Genomic DNA, 23,352 nt, shown 5'->3' with positions numbered 1-23,352 from the left:
CGACGATGTTGACATTGCAGCAAGCTACCACCGAAACATCAAAACGAACCGTCGATCAAAATTAACGACAAAATACGGCCGCTGCCTCGCTCTCCACGTGAGATGGGGCTGTAAAGAAGGTAGTCCATAACTTGCTTTCCTTGAAGTACGCGCCAATTGGAAGCATCAAGAGCAAATTGCAACCGAAGCAAAAGTGAGGATCAGGGATGCTGCCATGTTGCCGGAAATCATCACACTCACTTCCGGGCGACAAGCAATTTTTTCTGGTTTCCCAAAAACCTGCGACGCGACAAGCGACGGCGATGGATGGCCCTTCGCGACAGCAAATCCTGTCGCTCGTCTCCGTCGCTCGAAAATCGCGTGCATGCGATTGGGCCGGTTGGGCCTTAACACTGCGGGATATCAAAACCACGTGATCAAAACAAACATGGCGGCTGGCGGAGCTAAGCGAACGCGTTTTTTCTCGTAAGTCATGGAGGTCGTGAGTGGGTCATGCGCGTCAGAACAGTTTCTTCCGTCGAAATAATGAATTATTTCGTTTAAATTGGTAAATTTGCGGCAACAGCATAGCCATGTTTAAAGGACAGAAACAGAGATGGGCGCGTTCAGCTGCCAAAGACGTAGAAACACATGGCGGGCATGTGGTGAAGACTACGGCATTTGTCTTTACTGCTATCCTAAGACGGCACGCTTCCGCCAACGGTGGGCAAAAATTAGGAATCTGTTTGGTGCGTGCAGTTCACTTGGTGAGTCTTGAAGAGTTATTTACGTAACGTTCGACAGATGGTAAACATGATGATCATCAGCTAGACTTGGCACACGACATATCGCTGCGGCAAGTTCGGGGTGCGATCATTACGCGGGGGGAAAAAATCGAATTTTGACGACAAAATTTAGGGGTGCGATCATTACGCGAGTGCGATCATTATGCGAGTAAATACGGTATGCGATTTTTTTTAGCACAAACAGCTGTAGGCGTGAAAGAACTAAGCACACGCAAGCACGACCAGAGCGGCAAGTTCAACCGCGAACCGCGCGCACGACCACGTGAACTCCAACCAGCTCGAACTCCTCTGACAAATACAACGCGATGGCAGAAGTGCCAATTTCGAAGGCCTTACTTTCGCAAGCAATTACGTCATAGACGTCATCTTTGCAATACAAATCTCGAAGGCTATGCTTTTGTTACAAGTAAATGCCAATTTCGAAGGCCTTGCTTTCACGAGCAATTACGTCATAGACTCCATGTTTGCAATACGGATCTCGAAGGCTATGCTTTTGTTTGCGTCAGTGACGAGGTCAGTGACAGGGCACCGCAAGTTGTCCGATTAACGGAGAATGACCAAATTATGGGCCAGTGAATGTAGCAGTTGCCAAGTTTAACTATAAATCACACCCACCTGAGCTTCCCCGAACCATCCTCCGAGAGCTCCACCTGCTTGCGTGCCTCTTCGAGCAGGTCACTGACGCAGCCGTTCTTGTTCGGGTAGAGGACCAACTCCTTCTGTGCAAAACGGGACGTGTTGCAAAAGACAAGAGAGACACTCCCTCGCTGCTGTCAAGTACCGTCGAGTCACTGCTGACTCGACACACCACAAGTACGTGACCGTCACCGAAACCAGTTCAATACATGTTCTATAACAGGGGTCTCAAACACGCGGCCCGCGGACCACTCGCTGGCAGCCTGCCCCACACATCATCGACTGTCTTAGTCTCGTATATACATAAATACAGTGGAACTTCAATTATACGTCCCCCGGTCCTGCGACGACACACGTTTTACGACGAATTGGCTTGGTGCCGGCAAAACACCCATATAAATAATGTATTAAAAACCGCCTGGAGCGGACTATGCTGGTGCCGACGACGATGTTGCAGTGTGCAGTGCAGTGTCACTGGATGACATCATCGAAACTGCGCGTCCCGACTCTGCAGAAACTTCCGACGAGGAAGAGATGGACGACGCTGCAGAGGCCAGTGCGTCCATTCTCACTTACGCGGATGTGTTGTGTTACGTCGACAACATTAGGCGGTTCGCTTGCACATGCAACCAGATCGGCGACTTGCTGCCAGATGTTGCTCTCGAAAGGAAGCTGATGCGTCGTGGCTGGGTAAACTCTCAGAAAAAAAATCAGACTTTTTTAAAAGATGAGAATAAAGATTTGTTCACACCTCCGATAAAATGTGTGGTTGTCATTTTTTCAGGTAATTTAATCTACCTTCCTCGGAGCAGCGTAGGTTAGTGCCGCGGACTTTCTTAGGCATTACGTACCCACTGTTGTGGGGCAACAATGACCGCCACTACCTATATTCTTAGTTTTTAAATACAGTAGACTCTCAGTAAACGGAAATCTGTTAAACGGAACTGCTGCTTAAACGGAACAACTGCATCTAATATAATTGGTTTCATACTTGGATTCTGCACTCCTGTTAATCTCTCAGTAAACGGAACTCCTGTTAAATGGAACACATTTTCTTGGTCCCTTCAGGTTCCGTTTAACGAGAGTCTACTGTAATAATAATATCTGGGGTTTAACATCCCAAAACCACGATATGATTATGAGAGACGCCGTAGTGGAGGGCTCCGGAAATTTCGACCACCTGGGGTTCTTTAACGTGCACCTAAATCTAAGTATACGGGCCTCAGACATTTTCACCTCCATCGAAAATGCAGCCGCCGCGGCCGGGATTCGATCCCGCGACCTTCGGGTCAGCAGTCGAGCGCCATAACCACTAGACCACCGTGGCGGGGCAACTTCTTAGTTTTTCGATTATACGATGCCCGGATTATACGACGATTTTGCATGGTCCCCCGGAAGTCGTATAATCAAAGTTCCACTGTATATATATATATCTTTTTTTCCCTTAATAAGCATGTTCATGAGCTGCACAGACTACGCAGACGTAACTGGTCTAAAGCATCACTTCCTTAGGCACACCCTGCAGTCACCATAAGTTGATACATAACCGTGAAACAAATGTATATTTCAGCATCGGCGTCAAGATTTCAGTCATTTTGGAGAACAGTATCGATATGCAGCTGGAATCCTGGTGCCAAATCCCCTTAGAAATGACCCATATATGAGATGTGGGAAAGGTCTTCTCTCAAATGGCAACGTTAGCTGACATTTTGTACAAACTACCCCAGCGGTCCTTTTCACGTTGTTTCAGGCAGGGACTGCTGTGAATCACCCCACATCAGGTTTGAGGCTATTTGCCACGCTTTTGGGTGTTCCCGCTTACACTGCTCACGATAGCACATCTTGAAAACCAAAACGCCAGGTCCGAATCCGCAAATCACAAGTACATGTCCCTTAAGCACGGACTCTGTGTTCCCTTTTACATCGTTCACGACTGTACGTGAGCACTGATGAGTACATAAGTCATTGATGCACTTAGCTGTGGCACTTCGATCATCTGGAATGGGAGCTGCCAGGGCTTCGAAAGCTGCATCCGACTAAATTGTTTGCACGGATATTTTCTCCCCACTGAGCTGCAGGCAGCAAGTTCAAAAAGAAATCACTGCCGCTTCTAACTATAGTACCGGTCATCCTTCCTTTGTATCACAAGCTACACAGAGTCTGGCTTGAGCAAGTGAAAATCTTTCTCGTAAATGTGCATATCAGCCACGAGATCCACAGATGTTAACAACAGACCCGAGTTGGTAATCAGCGATGCACAAAGGGGCGTACGATGAAAAAAGAAATGACACGAAAGACGTTTGACGAAACATCACAAAATGGCCATGTGAGAAAAGACCGGAACAGAGCAGACTCACCTCTTCCTTGAACTTGTTGTTCACCCAGATGCACTTGAACTGCTTTTTGCTCTCGAGTTCGTTTATTCGTATGCTCAACTGTTGAGAGAGGGAGGGCACGGAAAAGACCAACATATCAATCAGAACAAGGTGGCTCGCATAGACTAGCCAAGAGAGATGCTCTCAAAATGCTAGGGCAAGAGGGAGATGCTTTATGCTGTCTGGGTATGCTGTCAACGAGATACTCATTAAATTACTTTGACATTCTCAGTCTACTGCATTGTTCACCCCCTCTCCCTCCCTTCCTGAATCTTTCTACACTTTGCCTGGTGCTGCACTGCCTACAGATTTGTCCACCTTTGATGACCAAGTGACAATGTCACCCGATGACATCATAACACGACAACATAACATAAGACGTCAATTCATGGTTTCAGCACGTGATGTCATCAAACGACTTGATCGCTCAGTCATGAGACTTTTGGCACCGTTAGTGTCCACGCTGTCGATGAATTTCTTCGCTCACGAGACATATAAGGCCCTAATATGACAAGCACTGCCCCGGCAATGCAAAGCAGGCGGTCTCACCTGTTGGTAATAGATTTTCTTGGGTTGCCTTGGCTTGAAGAACACTAACAGGTCCTTGAGCGTTCCCTCGTATGTACACCTCAGCGGGTTACCGGGACCTTCGCGGTAACTACTCGGAAGAGGAAAAAAAAGCGGGACGGGAGACAAAGAGAAGACGTATAGATTAAAGACCAACACTGAAACAAAGCTCATCAGACTTCACGAGACTGCATCCACCCTTGTTCTCACCCACACCACACCAAACACTCAGCTGCAAGCCCAACAGTGTACCGTAGCACTGGTACTAACCACCAATGGTACTAACAGGTGGCAGCACAGTAGTGCCGGTACTAATTGATACCAGTACAGCATACCATACAACTTTACAGCTGGTAACACTAGCGGTTGTGGCTGGCAGTAATCCTCCACAGTACACCACCAGTACTCACAGGCAGCACCCCAGTACCATTACTAATTGGTATGAGTACACTACACCACACCATACGTGAATATTACGGCCGGTACCACCACAATACTGCTTGCGGCTAATACCAGTATTAACCAGTAGCAGCACTCTAATATCAGCACAGACTGAATCGCACTTGCCTAGAGGCGCCAGTCAGCCACTTGAGCCGCTGTTTTTTGCAAAAATATGCGGAGACCAATGCCGTAATGATACCAAACGTAATTGTACCGCATGCTAGGTCTTTGTGTTATAATTGAAGCATGAACGGAAGCTTATAGCTAATGCGAAGTATCAGCTGTGAGCCACTTAGTACTATTATGTGCAGTCTGAATCACACCTAAGTGGTAGCAGTACCATAATAACAGAGCAGCACCATGGTACCACTTCAGCGCATACATGTATGTTACAGCTGACACCAAAACACCGATTGTGGCTGGTGCTAACAATCCAAGTACCAGTATTGACCAGTAGCAGCACCATAGTACAAGAACAAACCTCTAGCAGTCGGTACATTGTTTTATACATGAATGTTACAACTGATACCGCAATACTAGTTGTGGCCAAAAGAAATATTACTAGTATGAGCAAATTCCCTTTATACAACGCCGAACAAAATAGGCTGTTTTTACTGCTTGAAACGGCTATGTAAGCCAGATAAAAAAGAAAAACACAGGTGGCATGGTGCCTTCTAAGTTTCTGGATCAGCACGGCTGTGACGTCAAGTGTCGATGGCCTCCGCTTGATCAGTTTCACCAATAAGATTAACCGATCAGTTTCACCAATAAGATTAACTACGCTGTATTCTGAAAGACCTAAAAAAAAAAACTTGGAATAGACAACTTCTTACTGTGCCACAACACCTATTGGCCACCAAACCTGATTTTGCGAAGCTTTTCCTGGAATAAACGAGTAAAAAGTGGTGATTTCTTTCCGATTACAAAGTTATGCATTTCTCTTCGAGCGTGCATAATACATATAATAATTGTTGGGATTTAACGTCCCAAAACGATACGATTATGAGGAACAGCATAGTGGAGGGCTCCAGAAATCTTGACCACCTGTCGATCGTGTACTCAACGCCATTGCTTGTTAGAATGCCTAAGCGCCCTTGATGCCACCATAGCTTTATTTTGCCGAGGCTGCACGCCACACCCATACGCGGGAGAACAGACTCTGCAGTCGGTAGCGCTCTTACATACTGGACTACACGGGGGGGGGGCAGTGGTTGCCTTCGTTATTTCATGGTTTATGCGACAGATGACACCGATTGCCTTATCTTTCTTGCTTGGCCTGCTCGCACAATAGCTGCATTAGTTATCAGCGCTTTCTGCATCGACAGCCTGTTGTAGCTTACAGCTATGACACCCGGACATGGAAGGCTCCATGCACTCTCCACACGCGGACCCCCCTTCATACGCGGACCCCCTCCACATGCGCGGCATGGGTAAGCAGTGAAGATATTCTAGTGTGAAGAGGGTTAATTACAACCGTGTCGAGTTCCCCTACATGGCAAATAAATGTGCGTTTTTGCCCTTGACCCCATGTCAATGATCCAATTCTATGATTTTGCACTCGGAACGTTAGTGCCACAACTGCCCGGCCGCCGTTGCAGTGGCAGACTCCACGGCGGCCAAAACTTACCCTCTACGATCATTATTTTCGTTGAGGCTTTCGTTGTGCCTTTGCGCGGAAGAGTGAACGGAGAGAAAGCGTGCGGGTATCACTTGAAGCAAGGCAAAAGAAACAGAGAACAAAAAAAAAAAAAAAGAAAAGAAAAGAAAACGCTAAAGAGTGTCGAAACAAGTACTCACCTCTGAACTTTGAAAAATTGTAATAAATAAGGGTCTGTGCCTAACCGCTGCGCCACGGCACGCGCAATCTGTTCCATCGGGGAGAGGGAAAAAAAAAGGAGACAGTCAAAGATACATTTCTGCCAAGCAAAACTGACACAAGATGGGAAGATTTAGCACTGCGGTGCACTGTTATGGGGTGAGCTCGCTTTGGAAACAAGTTTCTTTACTTTTGAGTAGATGTTTACGAAGCTATCACAGTCTATGCATAATTATGTGCAGATTTCCAATTATTTTTTGTCTGGTACAATATGCTGCTTTTAAAATATCCATTATTTCATGTGCCCTGTTAGAAGAAAGACTAGAATAAACCAACAAGTCAGCGCATCACAATAACATGGAGTGAAAACTATATGGAATGAATCAAATATGGATGTTCTAAACCCATTTGGACAAAAGTTATGGTATTCTGAAATTTGCGAGTGTGTCAAGGAATTTCATTCATGAAAGTTCAACATGCCACAAAATTTCTCCAAACTGGGTTAGAACATCTGTTCGTGTTTTATCATCTGATGCTCTTAAAACGTGCACCTAAATTAGGTACACGGGCCTCTAGCATTTTGCCTCCATCGAAATGCGACCACCGCGGCCGGGGATTCCATCCTACGACCTTTGGGTCAGCAATCGAGCATGGTAACCACTAGACTACTGTGGCGGGTAGCTCAAACAAAAGCACTGCTCCAATAAGCATGCTATGAAGTCGCAGGATCGCTTTCAACGGACGTGACCTGACGCGACCTTGACACGAATTGATTCAGAAAGCTGCACGCCAGAACTCTCTGGGCACTGCACACCGCTTTCATACGAAACAAAACTGAAGGCGATCACCACCCACCTGGTCGTAGTTCATCTTGAGTGAGAGCTCCATCGTAAATCCGGGGTCGTTGGGGATCATTTTATCACAGAACGTCACTTCGACCCGATAGAAGAGGTCCCTGAAAAATGTTGAGAAAGAGACCGTTTAGGAGAAAACACGCATATCAAACGCAATGCTGGACTTGGGAACAGGGCGTTTTAGATGTGTCGGAAAAATCGCACCATTTACGCTGCCACATTAGTCTCCTGTGCGAGTGCACCACGATCCGAAAACGCTCTAGCTGCGTGAGCTGCTTGACGTGTAAATAATGTCGTCAGATGATGCAAGTGGCTAATACAAGTCTTGAAGACTTAAAAAGATACATACCAACCATGACAGTTCGGCAATGGCACACATAACGTACGGCACACCGGCACTGGTAAAACACCCTAAAGACTCAAAATCTTAATAATACAGTCGACGTCCGATTTCCCGGACGCCCGAAATTCCGAACATGCCTGATTTCCCGGACTCATCTGTGGCACCGTCAAGTTCCCTGTAGAGTCAATGTTTTAAAAAGTCCGAAATTCCGGACGCTTATAGCCTTCGCCATCTGATTTCCCGGACTTTTTACTGTTAACCGCCGACCCAAAGTCACCACCGACGCCACCATTTTGGTTGTTTTCATTTTCATATCATTGAACCCACCATACTCGCATCGCAGGTGTGGCCAGCCAGCAGTACCGCCGCACCGCGCCGCGGCTGCCGTAACCTCGAAACCGCACGTGTCAATCCGTTGCCAGCCAGTAGCTTAGCCAAGCCAAACCTCACTGTTCGTTCACGTGTTGTTTTGTCAGCTGTGCCAGCTCTGCGGTCGTGTCTGCGGTTGATCGTTTGCTGCTGTGCGCTACCTTCAGTGTTCACGTTTCCCGACCTTCAGCATCCACCGAGTTCCTAGCTGTTTCGTGCTGCGCTTTTCGTCGAGCGGATTCGCCGTTTACAGCAATGGCACCGACTGCTCCTTCGTCTTCGTCCGCGTCTTCGAAGCGCACAAAGCCACCTCGTAGGCTCACGATGACGAACTGCCATCCGCGTACGTTGCCTCCGACGATCTGCGCGCTGGCGGCGTGTTGATTCCAGCCGAGATAACCCTTGAGGGCTTCGCCGACGCTGACAAAGACCGAGCTATGTGCGGAGTTGACCGATGACGAAATCATTCATCAAGTTACGGAGGATTCCGATGACTCAGACACCGAGAACGAAGAGCGAGCTCCTACACAGCCAACGAGCTCGGAGTTGACGCGAGCACTGATGACACTGTCATTGGTGTACAGTGGAAACATGACGTTGACTGAAATTAAGGCAGACATAATTGCGGGCAAGCGGACCGTGCAAAAGAAAATAAGCGACTTCTTTGCGCCCATGTGCTGACCTATGAGGTAGTGCCGGCTACGTCATATTTTCTTTTTATAAACGGCTCTTTTCAGAGCCACCTAAACGATGCATTGGCTGAATTGCTATGGGGATCTTGTATTCCGGCTGTGACCCTCTCCGTCAGCGAAAAATACCTATCAAAAAGGTGCGTTTTCACGTGCATTCGTTTTTCCGGACTGCCCGATTTTCCGGACGTTTTCGCGGTCCCTTGAGGGTCCGGGAAATCAGACGTCGACTGTATAATAATATCTGGGGTTTAACGTCCCAAAACCACGATATGATTATGAGAGACGCCATAGTGGAAGGCTCCGCAAATTTTGACCACCTGGGGTTCTTTAACGTGCCGCTAAATCGAAGTGCACGGGCCTCAAAGATTTTCGCCTCCATTGGAAATGCAGCCGCCACAGCCGGGATTCGATCCCGCGACCTGTGGGTCAGCAGTCATGCGCCATAACCACTAGACCACTGTGGCGGGGCCGACTCAAAATCTTGTTAGACTTGGAGAGGTGCAGTAAAACCTCATTATTTCAGACATCATGGAACAGGTAAATATGTCCAAATTAACCAGACGGTGAATTATCATGGGTATCAAGAAAACACCAAATGAATGCCTACTATGTCAATACACTCTTGTTTACTGAACAAATCTGTAGACCTTGCTAACTTGCATAAAAGCAGTGTGCTCGTTGCTATTCTAGTTGTCTCGCAAATTCCTTCACAATGCATGGTGTAAGACCAGAGTCTTTGTCCTGTGCTTCACTAACACGTTTGGGGAGGCAGGTAGTATACTAGGCGTCAATCCATGAGACACACCGACCTGAAGTAGTCTTTGACAGTAGGCAGTTCGTACTCGTCCACATTCAGGTCAAGCCTCTGGAAGACAATGATGTCACCGTCCATCAATTCCTCCAGAACCTTTTCCAGTGGAAGCTCCAGGTCTTCAATCCTGTCCACTATGTTCGGCTTTACCTCCTGGACAGACAAAGGACAGAGCACAACCCCCGGCATGTCATTCAGAGACATGGCGCAAACATGGCACAAACATGGCAGTACGATATTTAAGACACACTGACACAGACACTATAGTCGGATACAACTTGAGAAAGCAGGAGAGGCACTGCATGGATGACCGAAGCGGAACAGCCGATCTCTGCGACTAAAGATATAGCACTGCTCGTACACGCAACAGCGAAAGTTCATGGGATATTGGCTTCACACAAAAATCTGAATTTTTTTCGATCAGTGCGCAACACTTCTAATCTAGCTGGTGAGCTGGTGACTGTATAAGTTGCAATACCAACTACAGGATGGAACATTTATTTGCAGGCTATGTTCCCAGACAAAATGACAACATTTGACGTCCCACAAACTTTTGCTGTTAGGGTATACACGGTGATGTTCTCTAATGGCATTTGTTGAGAGAAGAGGCAACAATTACTAGCCGACTGAGAATTAATTGTAAGTTCCAGGCCACGTGCTGCACTATGTTTGGCTCACGTGTTCTCAGGAGCTTCGACTATCGATCGGCTGCATTTTCTGATCATGCTGAAAAGTGTTGCAGGGCCCCTTTAATTAAGTATTCAAAGAATAATCATGTAATTTTAAATACTAAACACAGTAAAATCTCGGTGACACAAATTTCACAGGGTCGGGCGAAATATTTGTATCACCTGAAATTCGTGTCAACAAAACTACATAAAATGAAAAATACACAGAAATCATTTGCAAGGGAAAAAGCTGCTGATGTCCAGCTGCGTTTCCTCTTTACCGAGATCCTCGATGATATCCTTCTGGAAGGGATAAAAATGCATGCAAGTGACTTCGCGAATGCTCTCGCCCGCCACAGCACGCCCACACGTGGCAAGGTCGTCGTCAGCCCCAACAAAATCTTCCTCATAGAGCTGTGCGAATAGCAAAATTTTGGGTTCGAAGTCAATTCGAATATTGAGGTGTGAGTGCAAATTGAATCGAATATTTTTCGAATATTTCTCAAATATTCCTAGAATCTTGTTCGAATACTTTGAAGCGAAATTGCAGAAAAAAGTTAGAGAGGATACCTAAGCATATTCTTATACGATAGCAACATGAAAGCGTTTCTTTTCGCTAGGTCGATGAAGCACTGGCGGGGTGGTGTTTCATAGTTGTCTTATTAAGAATGAGGCAATGTAGAGGCCGAATCCTATTTATGTACATGATTTGGTGCAACCAAAGTGTTGCCGACAACACTTTACACGTGATAGGCAAAGATGCCATTTCCTCAGCCTCTCCTCCTCTTTCAACTTCTGTGGAAGCCCAACTGATGTGGCGGAGAAGGGTGTGCTTCCTTCAAGTCCGGAGTTCCAAATCTGCCTCGTAGACGTCGATATATAAGAACATCTGAAATTTTGGATGCTAAAAAGCTTCAGCGTCCGATTTTTCAGACTTTCTGCCCAAATTTCAGGCCCAAAACAGCATTAATTGAGCCCCCAACTCTGCCACATCTTTCATCTCCATGTTGAAACCAGCGTTTTCTTGAGTTAATACATTTGCGACCGTAGCGGGGTTTGAAAGGCAGCTTTGCCGCTATACCGGGGTGTGATGAGGTGAAGCATATTGAAAAATCTAGGGACCACTTCCAATTGGACGTTGACTGCGTCTTGGCAAAGTTCGACCGTAACGGAGCTTGAAAAGCAGCTCTGCCGCAATACGAGAGTGTAAAGAGGTGAAGCACATTGAAAATCTGAAGGTGTCACTTTCAATCGGACGTTGACTGTACTTGTTTTTGGGAAGTTCGAATAGTTCAAATAGTGTAATTCCAGTGCGAATCGAATCGAATAGCAAACACTATTCGAAAAATATTAGAAATTTCAAATATTCGCACACCCCTACTTCCTCATGCAGGAAGTAATCGTGAGCTCACGCCAGTCGTCAAGCTTCGGTTCTGTTGCCGAGCTGGTGCCCCCGTTGAGATCGGTGCACACCAATGAGAGGTCATGCAGCTGCGTGATGTAGCCTCTGACGTAGCCGGCTGGGCTTGGCACATTCGGATACTGGCCACCGCGCACTCTCCGCCGGCTCGTGCCCAGCACTCGTTCCATGGCTTGTTGATCGCGCGTTTGTACGACCCGCGCCGGCGCGTTCCTAACAGCCGATGTTTTCCTCATTGAAAGCAATGCATTTTCACTGGGGTCGTTACACTCGTATTGCACCACAATTCGTACCAGCCGTGATCTTATTGCCGAGATTTTACTGTAGTTGTTTTGATGAAGAGAGAGACTGATAGACACCCACCTCATACAGCACCAATTCCGTGTCAGCTGGGAAGCCGGCTCGCTTGTTTAGCAATGGCAGCAGCTCCTCTGTGAAGAAGAAGAAGAGAAACGCGCGTTTGCTGAGCGCGAAGCGCGGCCACACATGGTCTCTCCTTGGCAATTCTCGGAGAATCTCGCAGAAGCAGAGACAGTTTCAGACAAGACGGCTACAGCAAATCTGCAAGAGCCAAACATATGGGCCAGTTGTTACGGGAAACAGTGCAACTTTTAAAGATGTCTGCCAGGGCCCTTTACAGCACCATTCTGTAACAGAAGGGGGTCACATTTCTGATGTCGGATTTCTAACCTAAATAGACAAGAAACACAACTGAACAAAAATAAGCAGAGGAAGTGAAGGTTCACATTTCCTGCCTCTGGTTTATGCTTCTGGTCCCTAATTCACTTTTGGTTTGCACTTTGGGTTTTTGAATTCGCTTCCTGTTTGGACTTCCTGGATCTCTGAATTCACTTCCAGTTTGTAGTTCCAGCCTTTTGCCTCGCTTCCGGTTTTACGTCCGGTCTCTGAAGTCGCTTCCTGTATGTAGGCCTGGCCTTTCAACTAACTTTGAGCTAGTACTTTCGGATCTCTGAATACACTTTGGGTTTAAAGTTCCGGCCTTTTACCTCACTCCTGTCGTTTAGCTCACTTCCTGCTGAAACTTCTGGATCTCCCAATTTACTTCCGGTTTGTAGCTCTGGCACTTTTACCTTGCTTCTGGTTTGTAGTTCTGCCATTTTACCTTACTTAACGTTAAAACTTTCAGACCTCTGAATTCGCTTCCAAGTTGTCGTTCCGGCCTTCCGGTTGAAGCTTCCGGATCTCTGAATTCACTTCCGGTTGGCCCTTCTGGCTTTTTACCCTGCTTCCGGTTTGTGCGTCCGGTCATTCAACTCACCACTGGTTGGAACTTCACTTCTGGCTCTGACTTCCTGTCTACGACTGGCAACTTCAAATACAAATGGCTACTTGAAAAGAACAAATGCCACATTGTCTTTGAACCAATCCAACCTCAATGCGCTGGTTGAGTTGTCAGACATTTTTTACACAAGTGGTAGACAGGCGTGCACAGTACTGGTGCGGGTATCCTTCGTCTACAGCCCGCATAAATGTTGTACTGTTCCCTCCCATCAGCTACAGCACGGGCGGCGAGACGCACCGCACAGATAGGAGATAAGGAGGGAAGAGAGAGAGCAACGCAAGAGTGCCACGATCGAAGCTGTACTCACTGGCTTTGGCGACGATAGGCATGTAAACATGGCCGCAGTATGCAATCTGTTTCAGCCGAGGATCGTACATTTTGAAAAAGAGCAGTACGTCTGTCTCCTTGTCAAAGTCCGGAAGGCGGTCAATGTTCTGGTCGGGGGCTATCGTTTCCATGAAGATCGTCCATGGGTTCGAATTTTCCGACAGATCGATGACCTGCGTGCAAAGAAGAAACAGTTTGCTTCGTTCGGTATTTAGGCAAAAACAAATGCTGTATTAGACTAGTTGCTGCAGAGAAGACAAACAGTGGGGGGAAAAAAAGGGGGGACGAGAGATTAACACATTCCCAAGAATTATCCAGATATGTGAATGCAACTTGTCTTTGCCAGCTTTTTTTGGATTAGTGGCCAAGTCGGAGCAAGATAAACTGCACAAAGGATGAATTGGGCAAAACTGCAGCCGACGTGCCGCGTTCCAAGAACAAATGTCAAAAGTATTTTTATTGCCTGTAAAGGAATACAGTCGACGTCCGATTTCCCGGACGCCCGAAATTCCGGACACTTATAGCCTTCGCTTTCGATTTCCCGGACTTTTTACTGTTAACCGCCGACACAAAGTCGCCACCGACGCCGCCATTTTGGTTTTCATTTTCATATCCTTGAACCCACCATACTCGCATCGCAGGTGTGGCCAGCAGCACCGCCGCACCGCGCCGCGGCTGCCGTAACCTCGAAAACCGCACGTGTCAATCCGTTGCTAGCCGTAGCTTAGCCAAGCCAAACCTCACTGTGTTCGTTCACGTGTTGTTTTGTCAGCTGTGCCTGCTCTGCGGTCGTGTCTGCGGTTGATCGTTTGCTGCTGTGCGCTACCTTCAGTGTTCACGTTTCCCGACCTTCAGCATCCACCGAGTTCCTAGCTGTTTCGTGCTGCGCTTTTCGTCGAGCGGATTCGCCGTTTACAGCAACGGCACCGACTGCTCCTTCGTCTTCGTCCGCGCCTTCGAAGCGCACAAAGCCACCCCGTAGGCTCACGATGACGAACTGCCATCCGCGGACGTTGCCTTCGACGATCTGCGCGCTGGCGGCGTGTTGATTCCAGCCGAGATAACCCTTGAGGGCTTCGCCAACGCTGACAAAGACCTCGAGCTATGTGTGGAGTTGACCGATGACGAAATCATTCAAGTTACGGAGGATTCCGATGACTCCGACACCGAGAACGAAGAGCCAGCTCCTACACAGCCGAGCTCGGAGTTGACGCGAACACTGATGACACTGTCATTGGTGTACAGCGGCAACATGACGTTGACTGAAATTGAGGCACACATAATCGTGGGCAAGCGGATTGTGCAAAAGAAAATAAGCGACTTCTTTGCGCCCAAGTGCTGACTTATGAGGTAGTGCCGGCCACGTCGTATTTTTTTTTTTATAAACGGCTCTTTTCAGAGCCACCTAAACGATGCATTGGCTGAATTGCTATGGGGATCTTGTATTCCGGCTGTGACCCTCTCCGTCAGCGAAAAATACCTATCAAAAAGGTGCGTTTTCACGTGCATTTGTTTTTCCGGACTGCCCGGTTTTCCGGATGTTTTCGCGGTCCCTTGAGGGTGCGGGAAATCGGACGTCGACTGTACAACCAAATACAAATTGCGTCAGCCCTTTCAGCCAGTGATTTGATTCTTTTAATGTAAAAATGGAACATGGCTGACTGCAGAATAATTAAACTCATGCATGAATAATCAATTACATGCTAATTGGGATTAATTACAAACATTGCACAAAACAACACATTACTTAATTTTCTTTCTTGGAATGTAATATCAACTGCCTCAGAAGTATGTGTGAATTTGGCACACTTGCAGACAATCGATCGTCATTCGTGCACGAAGGGGTTAAGGAAACTATTGACGCAGACTTCCAGCAACATCTGACAATTACTGTTGCAGGGCAAGAAGACTCCGAAACAGCACCGACTGTTTTTGGGGCGTATTTCACTGGATGCAGAAGTACATCTGGTAGGGATGGGCGAATGTTAAATTTCAGGTTCGAAGCGAATTCAAAGCGAATAATGATGTGGTCACATTACTTCGAATTGAATACAGTAGAATCTCTGCGATATGAATCTCAAGGGGGAGCGAAAATATTCGTATCACCCGAAATTACGTATCACCAAAAAACTAGCAAAATCCGCTTTCAAACCACGATATATGCACAAAACATTTACTTCTGTCAAAAGAACTCGCATATGTCTTTCTGGGACACACACGAATGGACCACTAAGCGATGGCAGCTACCACTGAACACGTCATACCATTATGTGAGGCCAACTGAAAAAAACTAAGTGTTAAGTCTGCTCAACCATAATCACAAGCGAACGACAGGAATGCCAAAACGCTTCGTGCCTTTTTACGACTTTATTGCCTTTAATCTACCGCTGCATCAGCTACAAACCTTCAGAGCTGCAAGGTCGTTATCGATGATCATGTGGATAGCGACCGTGGTTTCGTGCACAGCGGCAAACGTTAGTTCCGCTTTCAATCTGTGTGCACTGGCTGCGCACGTGCCTTCAGAACTATGTCATTGCTATTTACGATCGCGTTTTTCGTGGTTTTGTCCGCCGCAGTTGCAGCAAGCAGCATCGTTTTGACTCAGTGAGCACTGGATGCGCACATATTTTCAGAGTTTCGTCATCACCATACACAATGGCGTCGATAGCGACCACGGTTTCGTTCACAGCAGTTGTGGCAAACGATAACCACAGTCCTGACTGTTTGTGCACTGACCGCACACGCATACTTCCGAAGCACGCTGCTCTTGACCGTCACTCAATGGTTTCAGTACCAAAGTTTGTATCACCTGTCACGACGCATAAAAGTGTTCGAAACATACGAACTTTGGCGCATTGGACACAATGAAATGGGCCAGGGAACTTCACAAATTCATATCAACCGAAATTCGTGTCAGTCGGATTCGCATTACCAAGGTTCTACTGTAGTTGGAATAGCATACGTCACATATAATACGGAAAAACCGGAATTTTTGTCATGGCCGAACTTTACTTGCACAACTTTAAAGACCCAACCGCATGCACGCGATTTTCGAGCGACGGCGACAGTGACAAACGGGCTGCGTTGCGCTGTCGCGTCGCAACGGGAACACCCACATGTTCGCGACAAAGTGCCACGGTTGCTCGATTGAAAACTATTGTGTATGCAGGTAAACTGCGAAAAAGAATTAGAGTAGATTAATGACAACATGCCAAATTTATTATTGTCTTGTTTGAGATAAGGAAGCCATAAAAGTGTGTCACGACTTTCTTTTTTCACAATCTTATGTTTAACAGCGACAGTAGTATTTACTGTGATCTCCATGGGGCACCCGTAAGCGTACGCTACAACGTCGCACTTTGCAAACCGCTTTATGTTAGGGTTAGTCCACGAGGCGCATCTCGACGTTTCCTCTTGCTGTCGAGGAACGTTTAAAAAAAGCCGCAGCGCCTCACATCGTTGCTTCGCAGGGAGAAGGGCTACCTCACAGGACGACGATGTTGACATTGCAGCAAGCTACCACCAATGCAGCAAGCTACCACCGAAACATCACAACGAACCGTCGATCAAAATTAGCGACAAAATACTGCCGCTGCCTCGCTCTCCGTGTGAGATGGGGCTGTAAAGAAGGTAGTCTATAACTTGCATTCCTTGAAGCACGCGCCGATTGGAAGCATCACGAGCAAATTGCAACCGAAGCGAGGGTCAGAGATGCTGCCATGTTGCCGGTTATCGTCATGCTCACTTCCGGGCGACAAGCGATGTTTTCTGGCTTTCCAGAAACCTGCGACGCGACAAGCGACGGCTATGGATGGCCCTCCGCGACAGCAAATCCTGTCGGCCGTCGCTCAAAACTCGCGTGCATGCAGTTGGGCCCTAAAGGATTGCAGCGATGACATGGACGACGATGTCACGGTAGCACCCAAAGCTTGCGACGAGTCCGTGTCGGCCACGGATGCGTTGGACCACTTCAGGAAACTCCGCATATTTATAGAAAAAAGCGGAACAGCGACCGAAGCGGCGCATAAAAATGCGGACGGTCTAGAATCGTTCGTGACGCAGAGTTTGTGCTGCACCCGTCAAAAAACGATCACGGACTATTTCAAATACACGTGCCTTTGACGTTCAAGGGGTCATGAAGCACCCCTTGGGCTGATTGAAAAAACACATCCTGCGGAAAGCTGACACGGCTATGAACTGCTCTGCCAAATATTACAGTCGTGCGCGCCGCGTAATGGCCACAAGCGGAGCGCGAAGTTGCCGTTTCCCCAGGCACCCTCTTTTCAAACAGAGGCCGGTTCTCACTCTCGTCGGTGGGCGGGGCGTCTGTCCGCTGTACGTCGCAAGAGACATAGCATGCTTATTGGCCGATAGCCGACGTAAATCGAGAGCGGCGTTCGGATCAGATGCGCTTCTTGCCGCGGGGTGCCGCCACTTGCCGGCGCCGCACTCCTCAGTACACGGTAGCCGCACTCGCGCAAGCGAATCACAGCGGGACAGCGATCGCGTTTCATGACGCGCGCTGGCGTAACTTCTTTCCCCCATGCCATCCCTCCCTGTCTAGCTTCCAGTGCGCTCGCCGGCACGAGAAAAGAGAGAAAGCGCTGGGAGCGTGCGCCAAACCCCCGTAACTCCGCTGATTCTTGACGGATTCGAGAAATTTTTGCGGCAATCGATTCGGGAGGCAGTACACTCCGATACTGAGGCCATTAGATCATTACTTGGAAAAGTGGTTCATGACCCCTTTCACGTGTGCATTGTTGTGAGAAACGAGTTCAAGGACGTACCGTTGCAAAGGTAAGACGTTTGCGTTACTGAAATTCTATTGTTATGGTAAATTTTCGGGCTTTCACTATAACGACCTTTCAGAATAACGAACATTTTTCCGCGATCCCGTGAAGTTCGTTATACCGAGATTTCACTGTATTCGTATTTCGAAATACTTCGAAATTCCGAATAATTTAAATTCACGTCCAAGCGAATTTGAATACTGTGATATTTGTTCAAATGTTCGAAGTGCTCGAATATTTACACAGGCTAGCCTTATCATACACCACTCACTACCGGCCAAATCCTGCTGACATGGACAAACAGTCGCCATGACCAGTGGCCAAACACGAAAAGGTATTAGCATCGAAAAAGGCATCACTATGAAACACCTGTCCCAGAAGCGCAAGGTCCCCGCTCACCGTCTTGTTAAGGTCGGCCTCAAGGTCGATGGCAGCCGGGCGAAAGGTCTGGTTGGAGCGGTACGTGATGGCCCACGGCCGAATGCCTTGCAACGGGTAGCCCATCTGTTCCGCTACCAACTCCAGCAACTCTCGCAGCGTCGCCAGCTTTTTTACCTGCACGCAAGAACAGAAAAACGACGAAAAGAGATCTTCGCAAATTTCATTGAATCGAATTCCAGCATACACACAACCTGAACGTAGGGAACAGGTGAACAATCTCGCGCGCCAAGAGTTCAGATCGAGATGTCGAGAAGCATAGAAATTGCAAAAACGCAAAAGAACCAAAACATTTTCGGAAAATCAATTTGCGTTTGTCCACAGAACAAGACAGCCGCCGCCAGCTGTTATATAACTACCTGCCGACAGAGGGCTCGCTCCGCAATTGTGAAACACTGAGCCGATACATAAAACTTAGCTGATGAATACAAACGCAATTTACTTGCCTCAAGTTATCTAGAAATACATAAACGATCTAAATACAGTGGCACACATCTCGTCTACCTTGTCCGTATGCCCTCAGGGTTTTCGGCACGTTTACGCATATGTGAACAAAACAAAAAGGTAACTTTTACATTACACTTTGTTACTAAAGTCTGAGGAAAAACTTACTGTAGGTAGAATAAAAAAACACATTTAGAAACTACGCCATACATCCGCTGTAGCTCTAAACGCGTGAATGCAAAACGCGTGCTATAGTCGCGATTTGCAGTCACAAGAAGGAGGTGGGGGTGGGGTCACCCACCTTGAAGTTCCTGTAGTTAGCCTTCTCAGGGTCGTACAGGTCGTTGCCCTGGTGACCTGTGAAGTTGTCCTCGGTCAGCACCTGGACGCCCATGTAGAGGTGAGCTTCGTTTCGTTCCTTCCTCCTCAGGGCCTCCTGACGTCTGCAAGAGGATGGTAGAGTGAAACTACTTGTGAAAACAGCAACCGGACTGCACTCAAACCTCGATATAACGAACACGTATATAACGAATTATCGGCTATAACGAAGTAAATGAAGAATAGTCTTGTCATAGATACAGTGTTAAATATAACCGTTTATAACGAATTTTTGGATATAAGTTATTTTCATGGCAGATGCGACTTTGTTATAATGAGGTTTGAGTGTAGTTCGATCAGTCAAAAGAACTTGTTTCCCGATGCCCGGAGAAATTTCCTCGTGTTACTGGGTCGTTCATTTGGCTGTCAACCCTCGCACTCTGCTTTCACCTCCTTGGGACATGTTTGTAAGCTTGTGTGAACTCCATTTCTCAATTCCATTACCTTACACCAGTGCACTGACCCTCAATGACCATTGTCGTGAGTGCGGCTGCCCCCCCATTTTGACGACACAATGATTCTAACACATCACAGACAGCAGGTTGAAGCTTTCCATATCCATATCAATTGTTGAAGCTTTCCATATTGAAAGGAGAGTCGTGTCAGCAGGCCGTCGATCATCTTGAAAAGAGTTGTCAGTTCCACTTATAATATGCGGATTGGGGCATTTTTTGCCGTGTCGCTTGTAGAATTTTCCAGTCGCTTGTTGCGTATTTTGGGTTTATTTGCATTGTTCCAGCAAATATGGTTATTTTAGTGACCATCATGTTCACGAACAGCGCGCTTGCCGGTGACTGAGTAGTTCAGTGTCGAAGTCAAAAATACTTTGGAGGAAAATCAAACAAGTGATGTTAATCATTCATTGGCAGACGTGTATTCAACTGAATTGAGGCTACCCTGGAGACAATGTTAGAAGTAATTATATGTAGTATGTGCTTTCATTCATAGTTGCACATATTTTCACTGTACAAAATAATTAGCAATTTTTTCAACTCTCACTCGTATATAAGCGACGTATTTTTTACTATAATTTAAGATATTTTCAAGAATAAGAAAAATTCATTAAATTTCCACTTTTTTTTTCGGCTTTTTCGCGAAAGTTGCACCGCTTCTTTTGGGATGAGTATTTGCTTATTAGCTCAGTATAATCTGGCAACTCTGACCGTGAGTGACATTGAATTTGATTATCTGTGTAACACTTGTAATAGACGATTATATTGAAACGCAAGTCGTCTGGTTCATGCCTCATTTTTATTTTTTATTTTTTCGGTGTCTTTTTTTTGGCTGACATGGTTGTGATGATCTAGGTATTTATATTGTTTCCTTTCCAGTAAAAATTTGAGTCCGCGCTAGTCCTGTTTGCTTCTTCCCTTTCGTCCATCGTTCCCCGTGCACGCTGCACTTAACGCATGATGAAGATGTACGAACTCGCTCAAGTTGCAATATTATCGCAAAAAAAAAAGCCGGGCCCACTCACTTCTCTTCCTGAAGCCTCTCAACCAACTGTTCGGGGATGTCGTTCTCGGTGACCGGTTGTAGCACCTCATCTGGAAATGGCAAGCAGACGAAGCATGCGTTTCTCCAAATGCCTGGACAACACCAAAAATCCTGAATGCCAGGGTTTCATGAGCCACAACTGCAATTTGACTACGAGGGGGCACTCCAGAATGCCAAAAATCCTAAATCCCGGGGGTTTCGCGAGCCAGAACCACAATCTGACTACGAGGGGTTGCTCGAGATACACTTTGGACAGCTGGGGTTCTTTGAAGGGACAGGCAACAAATTTTCGTGGTAGCAGTTTTCTTTAGTGCCACAGAAAGCTTTCCAGTCACAGCGTCTAATCGTGGGGTGGTGAAAGAAAATGCTGTGAAACATTTTTTTTTTAAATCGGAATCTACCTGAAGAGCCAATGAAGTCGTACATGCACCACACGCTGCAAACGGCAGTAGGTCAGCGCAACAGCGGTTCGTGATTGTGCGGTGCGTTTCACTGCACACGTGTGCATGCCATGCGCATGCATGCGGTTCAAAATGGTTCGACTAAATGAAGCAAAGGCGGCGTCGGTTCTGATCATCAACTGCTTCGTCATAAGCATAGAATAAAGTGGGGTGCCCAATAATATACAGACTGCAACTTTAAGCACGGATTGTGGAGCACCTGGACGGCACACTATGTACAGCAATACGAACTGATTCTAGCAGTACCAAGGCTTGTCCACTAAGCGACGCGACGTGCTGGCTTTTACAACTTTTAAACGTAACTTCAAAAAACAGATCCTATTCAAACTGCAAGAAGAATGCTACATTCTGTCACCATAATCCCCAGTTCTTCCATCTTCCACCAGTGTCTTGAGACACGTTCTTGCCAGTTGTCAGTACTTTTAACGGGCACCTCAACATAAGTACACCGGTGTTTCTGCCTTTTTGCCTCCTTTGAAATGCCGCTGCCATTGCAAAATTCACGCCTTCCTGCTGAGCAGTGTATCACCATAGCCGTTAAGCCGCCACGTTGGGTCAGGGACGGCGACAGAGCTCGCATTATATGAACAGCTACATCTTGCTATGCACACGGCCCCCCTGGAGTACGTGTTGGATTCATTTTGACGTTTCTTTACAATGTACACCCAACATCAGCTTTGTGAGCATTCTTTTGTGCTCCAGTGATCCAGCACAGAAAGGAAACCAGCACAAATTTTTCTTATAGAAAGCATTTGTGTCGAAATATGCATGCTGGTGTGTGAAGTCTTATCTTACCCCAAGGCAAGTCTATCACACAGTCAATCGCTGGCCACAGCTCTGCTCACTGCTTCACATTTTATAAATACAAAGTTGCCAGCATGCCACGGTTTCTCTCGAGTTTGAAGATAACGTCAGATAACATTGCGATTTGAAAGAAGGCCTTTCCGATATCTCATATATGGGTCATTTCTGAAGGGAATTTGAAGTCAGGTTTCAGGAGACAGGTACCGATCTCCAGAACAACTGAAATCTGGATGCAGATTCTGATAGCGTTTTTGTTCCACAGTTATGTTGCATCACATGATGACCCCGCGGGGTGCCTTACAAAAATATAACGTCCGAAACCAGTCACATCTGTGTAGCTCATGAACATACTTGAGAAAATTTTTTTAAATACGAGACAAAGGCAGTCATGCGCGGGCCGCACATTTGAGACCCCTTTTCTATTCCCTTCAGGCACCATTCAGTCCATATTCAATTTGGTCTCGAAACACACCCCGGGTCGAGCACACACCCCTACTGCAAGACCACGGATGGCCGACATTCAAGCGTCGCACTCACTGATGGCACTGTCCCGGATGTAGACCAACATGTAGGCGTTGGTGCAGTGTCGGCTGACGGCCACGTCCTCGTCGGTGCCGCCAAAATTGTGGTCGATGGCCTCCTGCTTGGTGCAGCGCGACACAACGTCGTCGTCGAATTTGCACCAGCGGCCGTCGCCGCGCGGGTTGATAAACACCACGTAGTGGCCCCCGTGGTTGTCCCCACTGTGCACGAGCACCGCGTGCAGAGTGTAGGTGGCCGGGCCGCCCGAGTTGGCCCCACCCTCGGTGAGGAACTCGGTGAGGTTGAGGCGCTCGGGGAACTCGAACCGGTCGTTGATCTTGATGTTGTTGTCGGTGACGTGGTCGTACTGGAAGCGTAGCAGGTGCAGGTGCACCACGGGCGGCAGGCAGGCAAAGATTATGCCCTTCTCGGCTTCCTGATGAAAGGAAAGAAAAATAAAACGTTATAAAATTTCAAAATTATCTTTATTAGCATAGCCCCATCTTAGCGGCAGTGTGTACGATTGTACACATCAACAACGGAGGCGCATCACGCACCGCGCATTTCTTCAAGCGGCTAAAAGCTCGGTGTGCACATTTGTACACGCTTTC

At 47.1% G+C, this 23,352-nt stretch overlaps 1 protein-coding gene across 21 annotated transcripts in view; it reads right to left on the bottom strand.

Moving 5' to 3' along the window:
* The window catches only part of LOC119400020 (ubiquitin carboxyl-terminal hydrolase 7), an 85,621-nt gene that overhangs the window by 24,276 nt on the left and 37,993 nt on the right, over positions 1-23,352 (bottom strand). For 13 of the 21 annotated variants that reach the window (XM_049417922.1, XM_049417924.1, XM_049417923.1 and 10 more), the window contains 12 exons: positions 22,757-23,177; positions 20,935-21,004; positions 19,381-19,522; positions 18,597-18,752; positions 13,388-13,580; positions 12,141-12,208; positions 9,688-9,842; positions 7,476-7,575; positions 6,602-6,669; positions 4,346-4,454; positions 3,779-3,856; positions 1,401-1,504 (listed from right to left, as the gene is read on the bottom strand). In XM_049417922.1, the coding sequence (XP_049273879.1) occupies positions 1,401-1,504; positions 3,779-3,856; positions 4,346-4,454; positions 6,602-6,669; positions 7,476-7,575; positions 9,688-9,842; positions 12,141-12,208; positions 13,388-13,580; positions 18,597-18,752; positions 19,381-19,522; positions 20,935-21,004; positions 22,757-23,177 (1,664 nt within the window). The remainder of the gene's footprint in view (positions 1-1,400; positions 1,505-3,778; positions 3,857-4,345; positions 4,455-6,601; positions 6,670-7,475; positions 7,576-9,687; positions 9,843-12,140; positions 12,209-13,387; positions 13,581-18,596; positions 18,753-19,380; positions 19,523-20,934; positions 21,005-22,756; positions 23,178-23,352) is intronic. The other 8 variants (XM_049417920.1, XM_049417935.1, XM_049417932.1 and 5 more) reach the window with 3 other exon arrangements.

This window comes from Rhipicephalus sanguineus, chromosome 7 (genome assembly GCF_013339695.2).
Source record: "Rhipicephalus sanguineus isolate Rsan-2018 chromosome 7, BIME_Rsan_1.4, whole genome shotgun sequence".
Taxonomy (NCBI): domain Eukaryota; kingdom Metazoa; phylum Arthropoda; class Arachnida; order Ixodida; family Ixodidae; genus Rhipicephalus; species Rhipicephalus sanguineus.
This window is presented reverse-complemented; position numbering and strand designations above follow the sequence as displayed.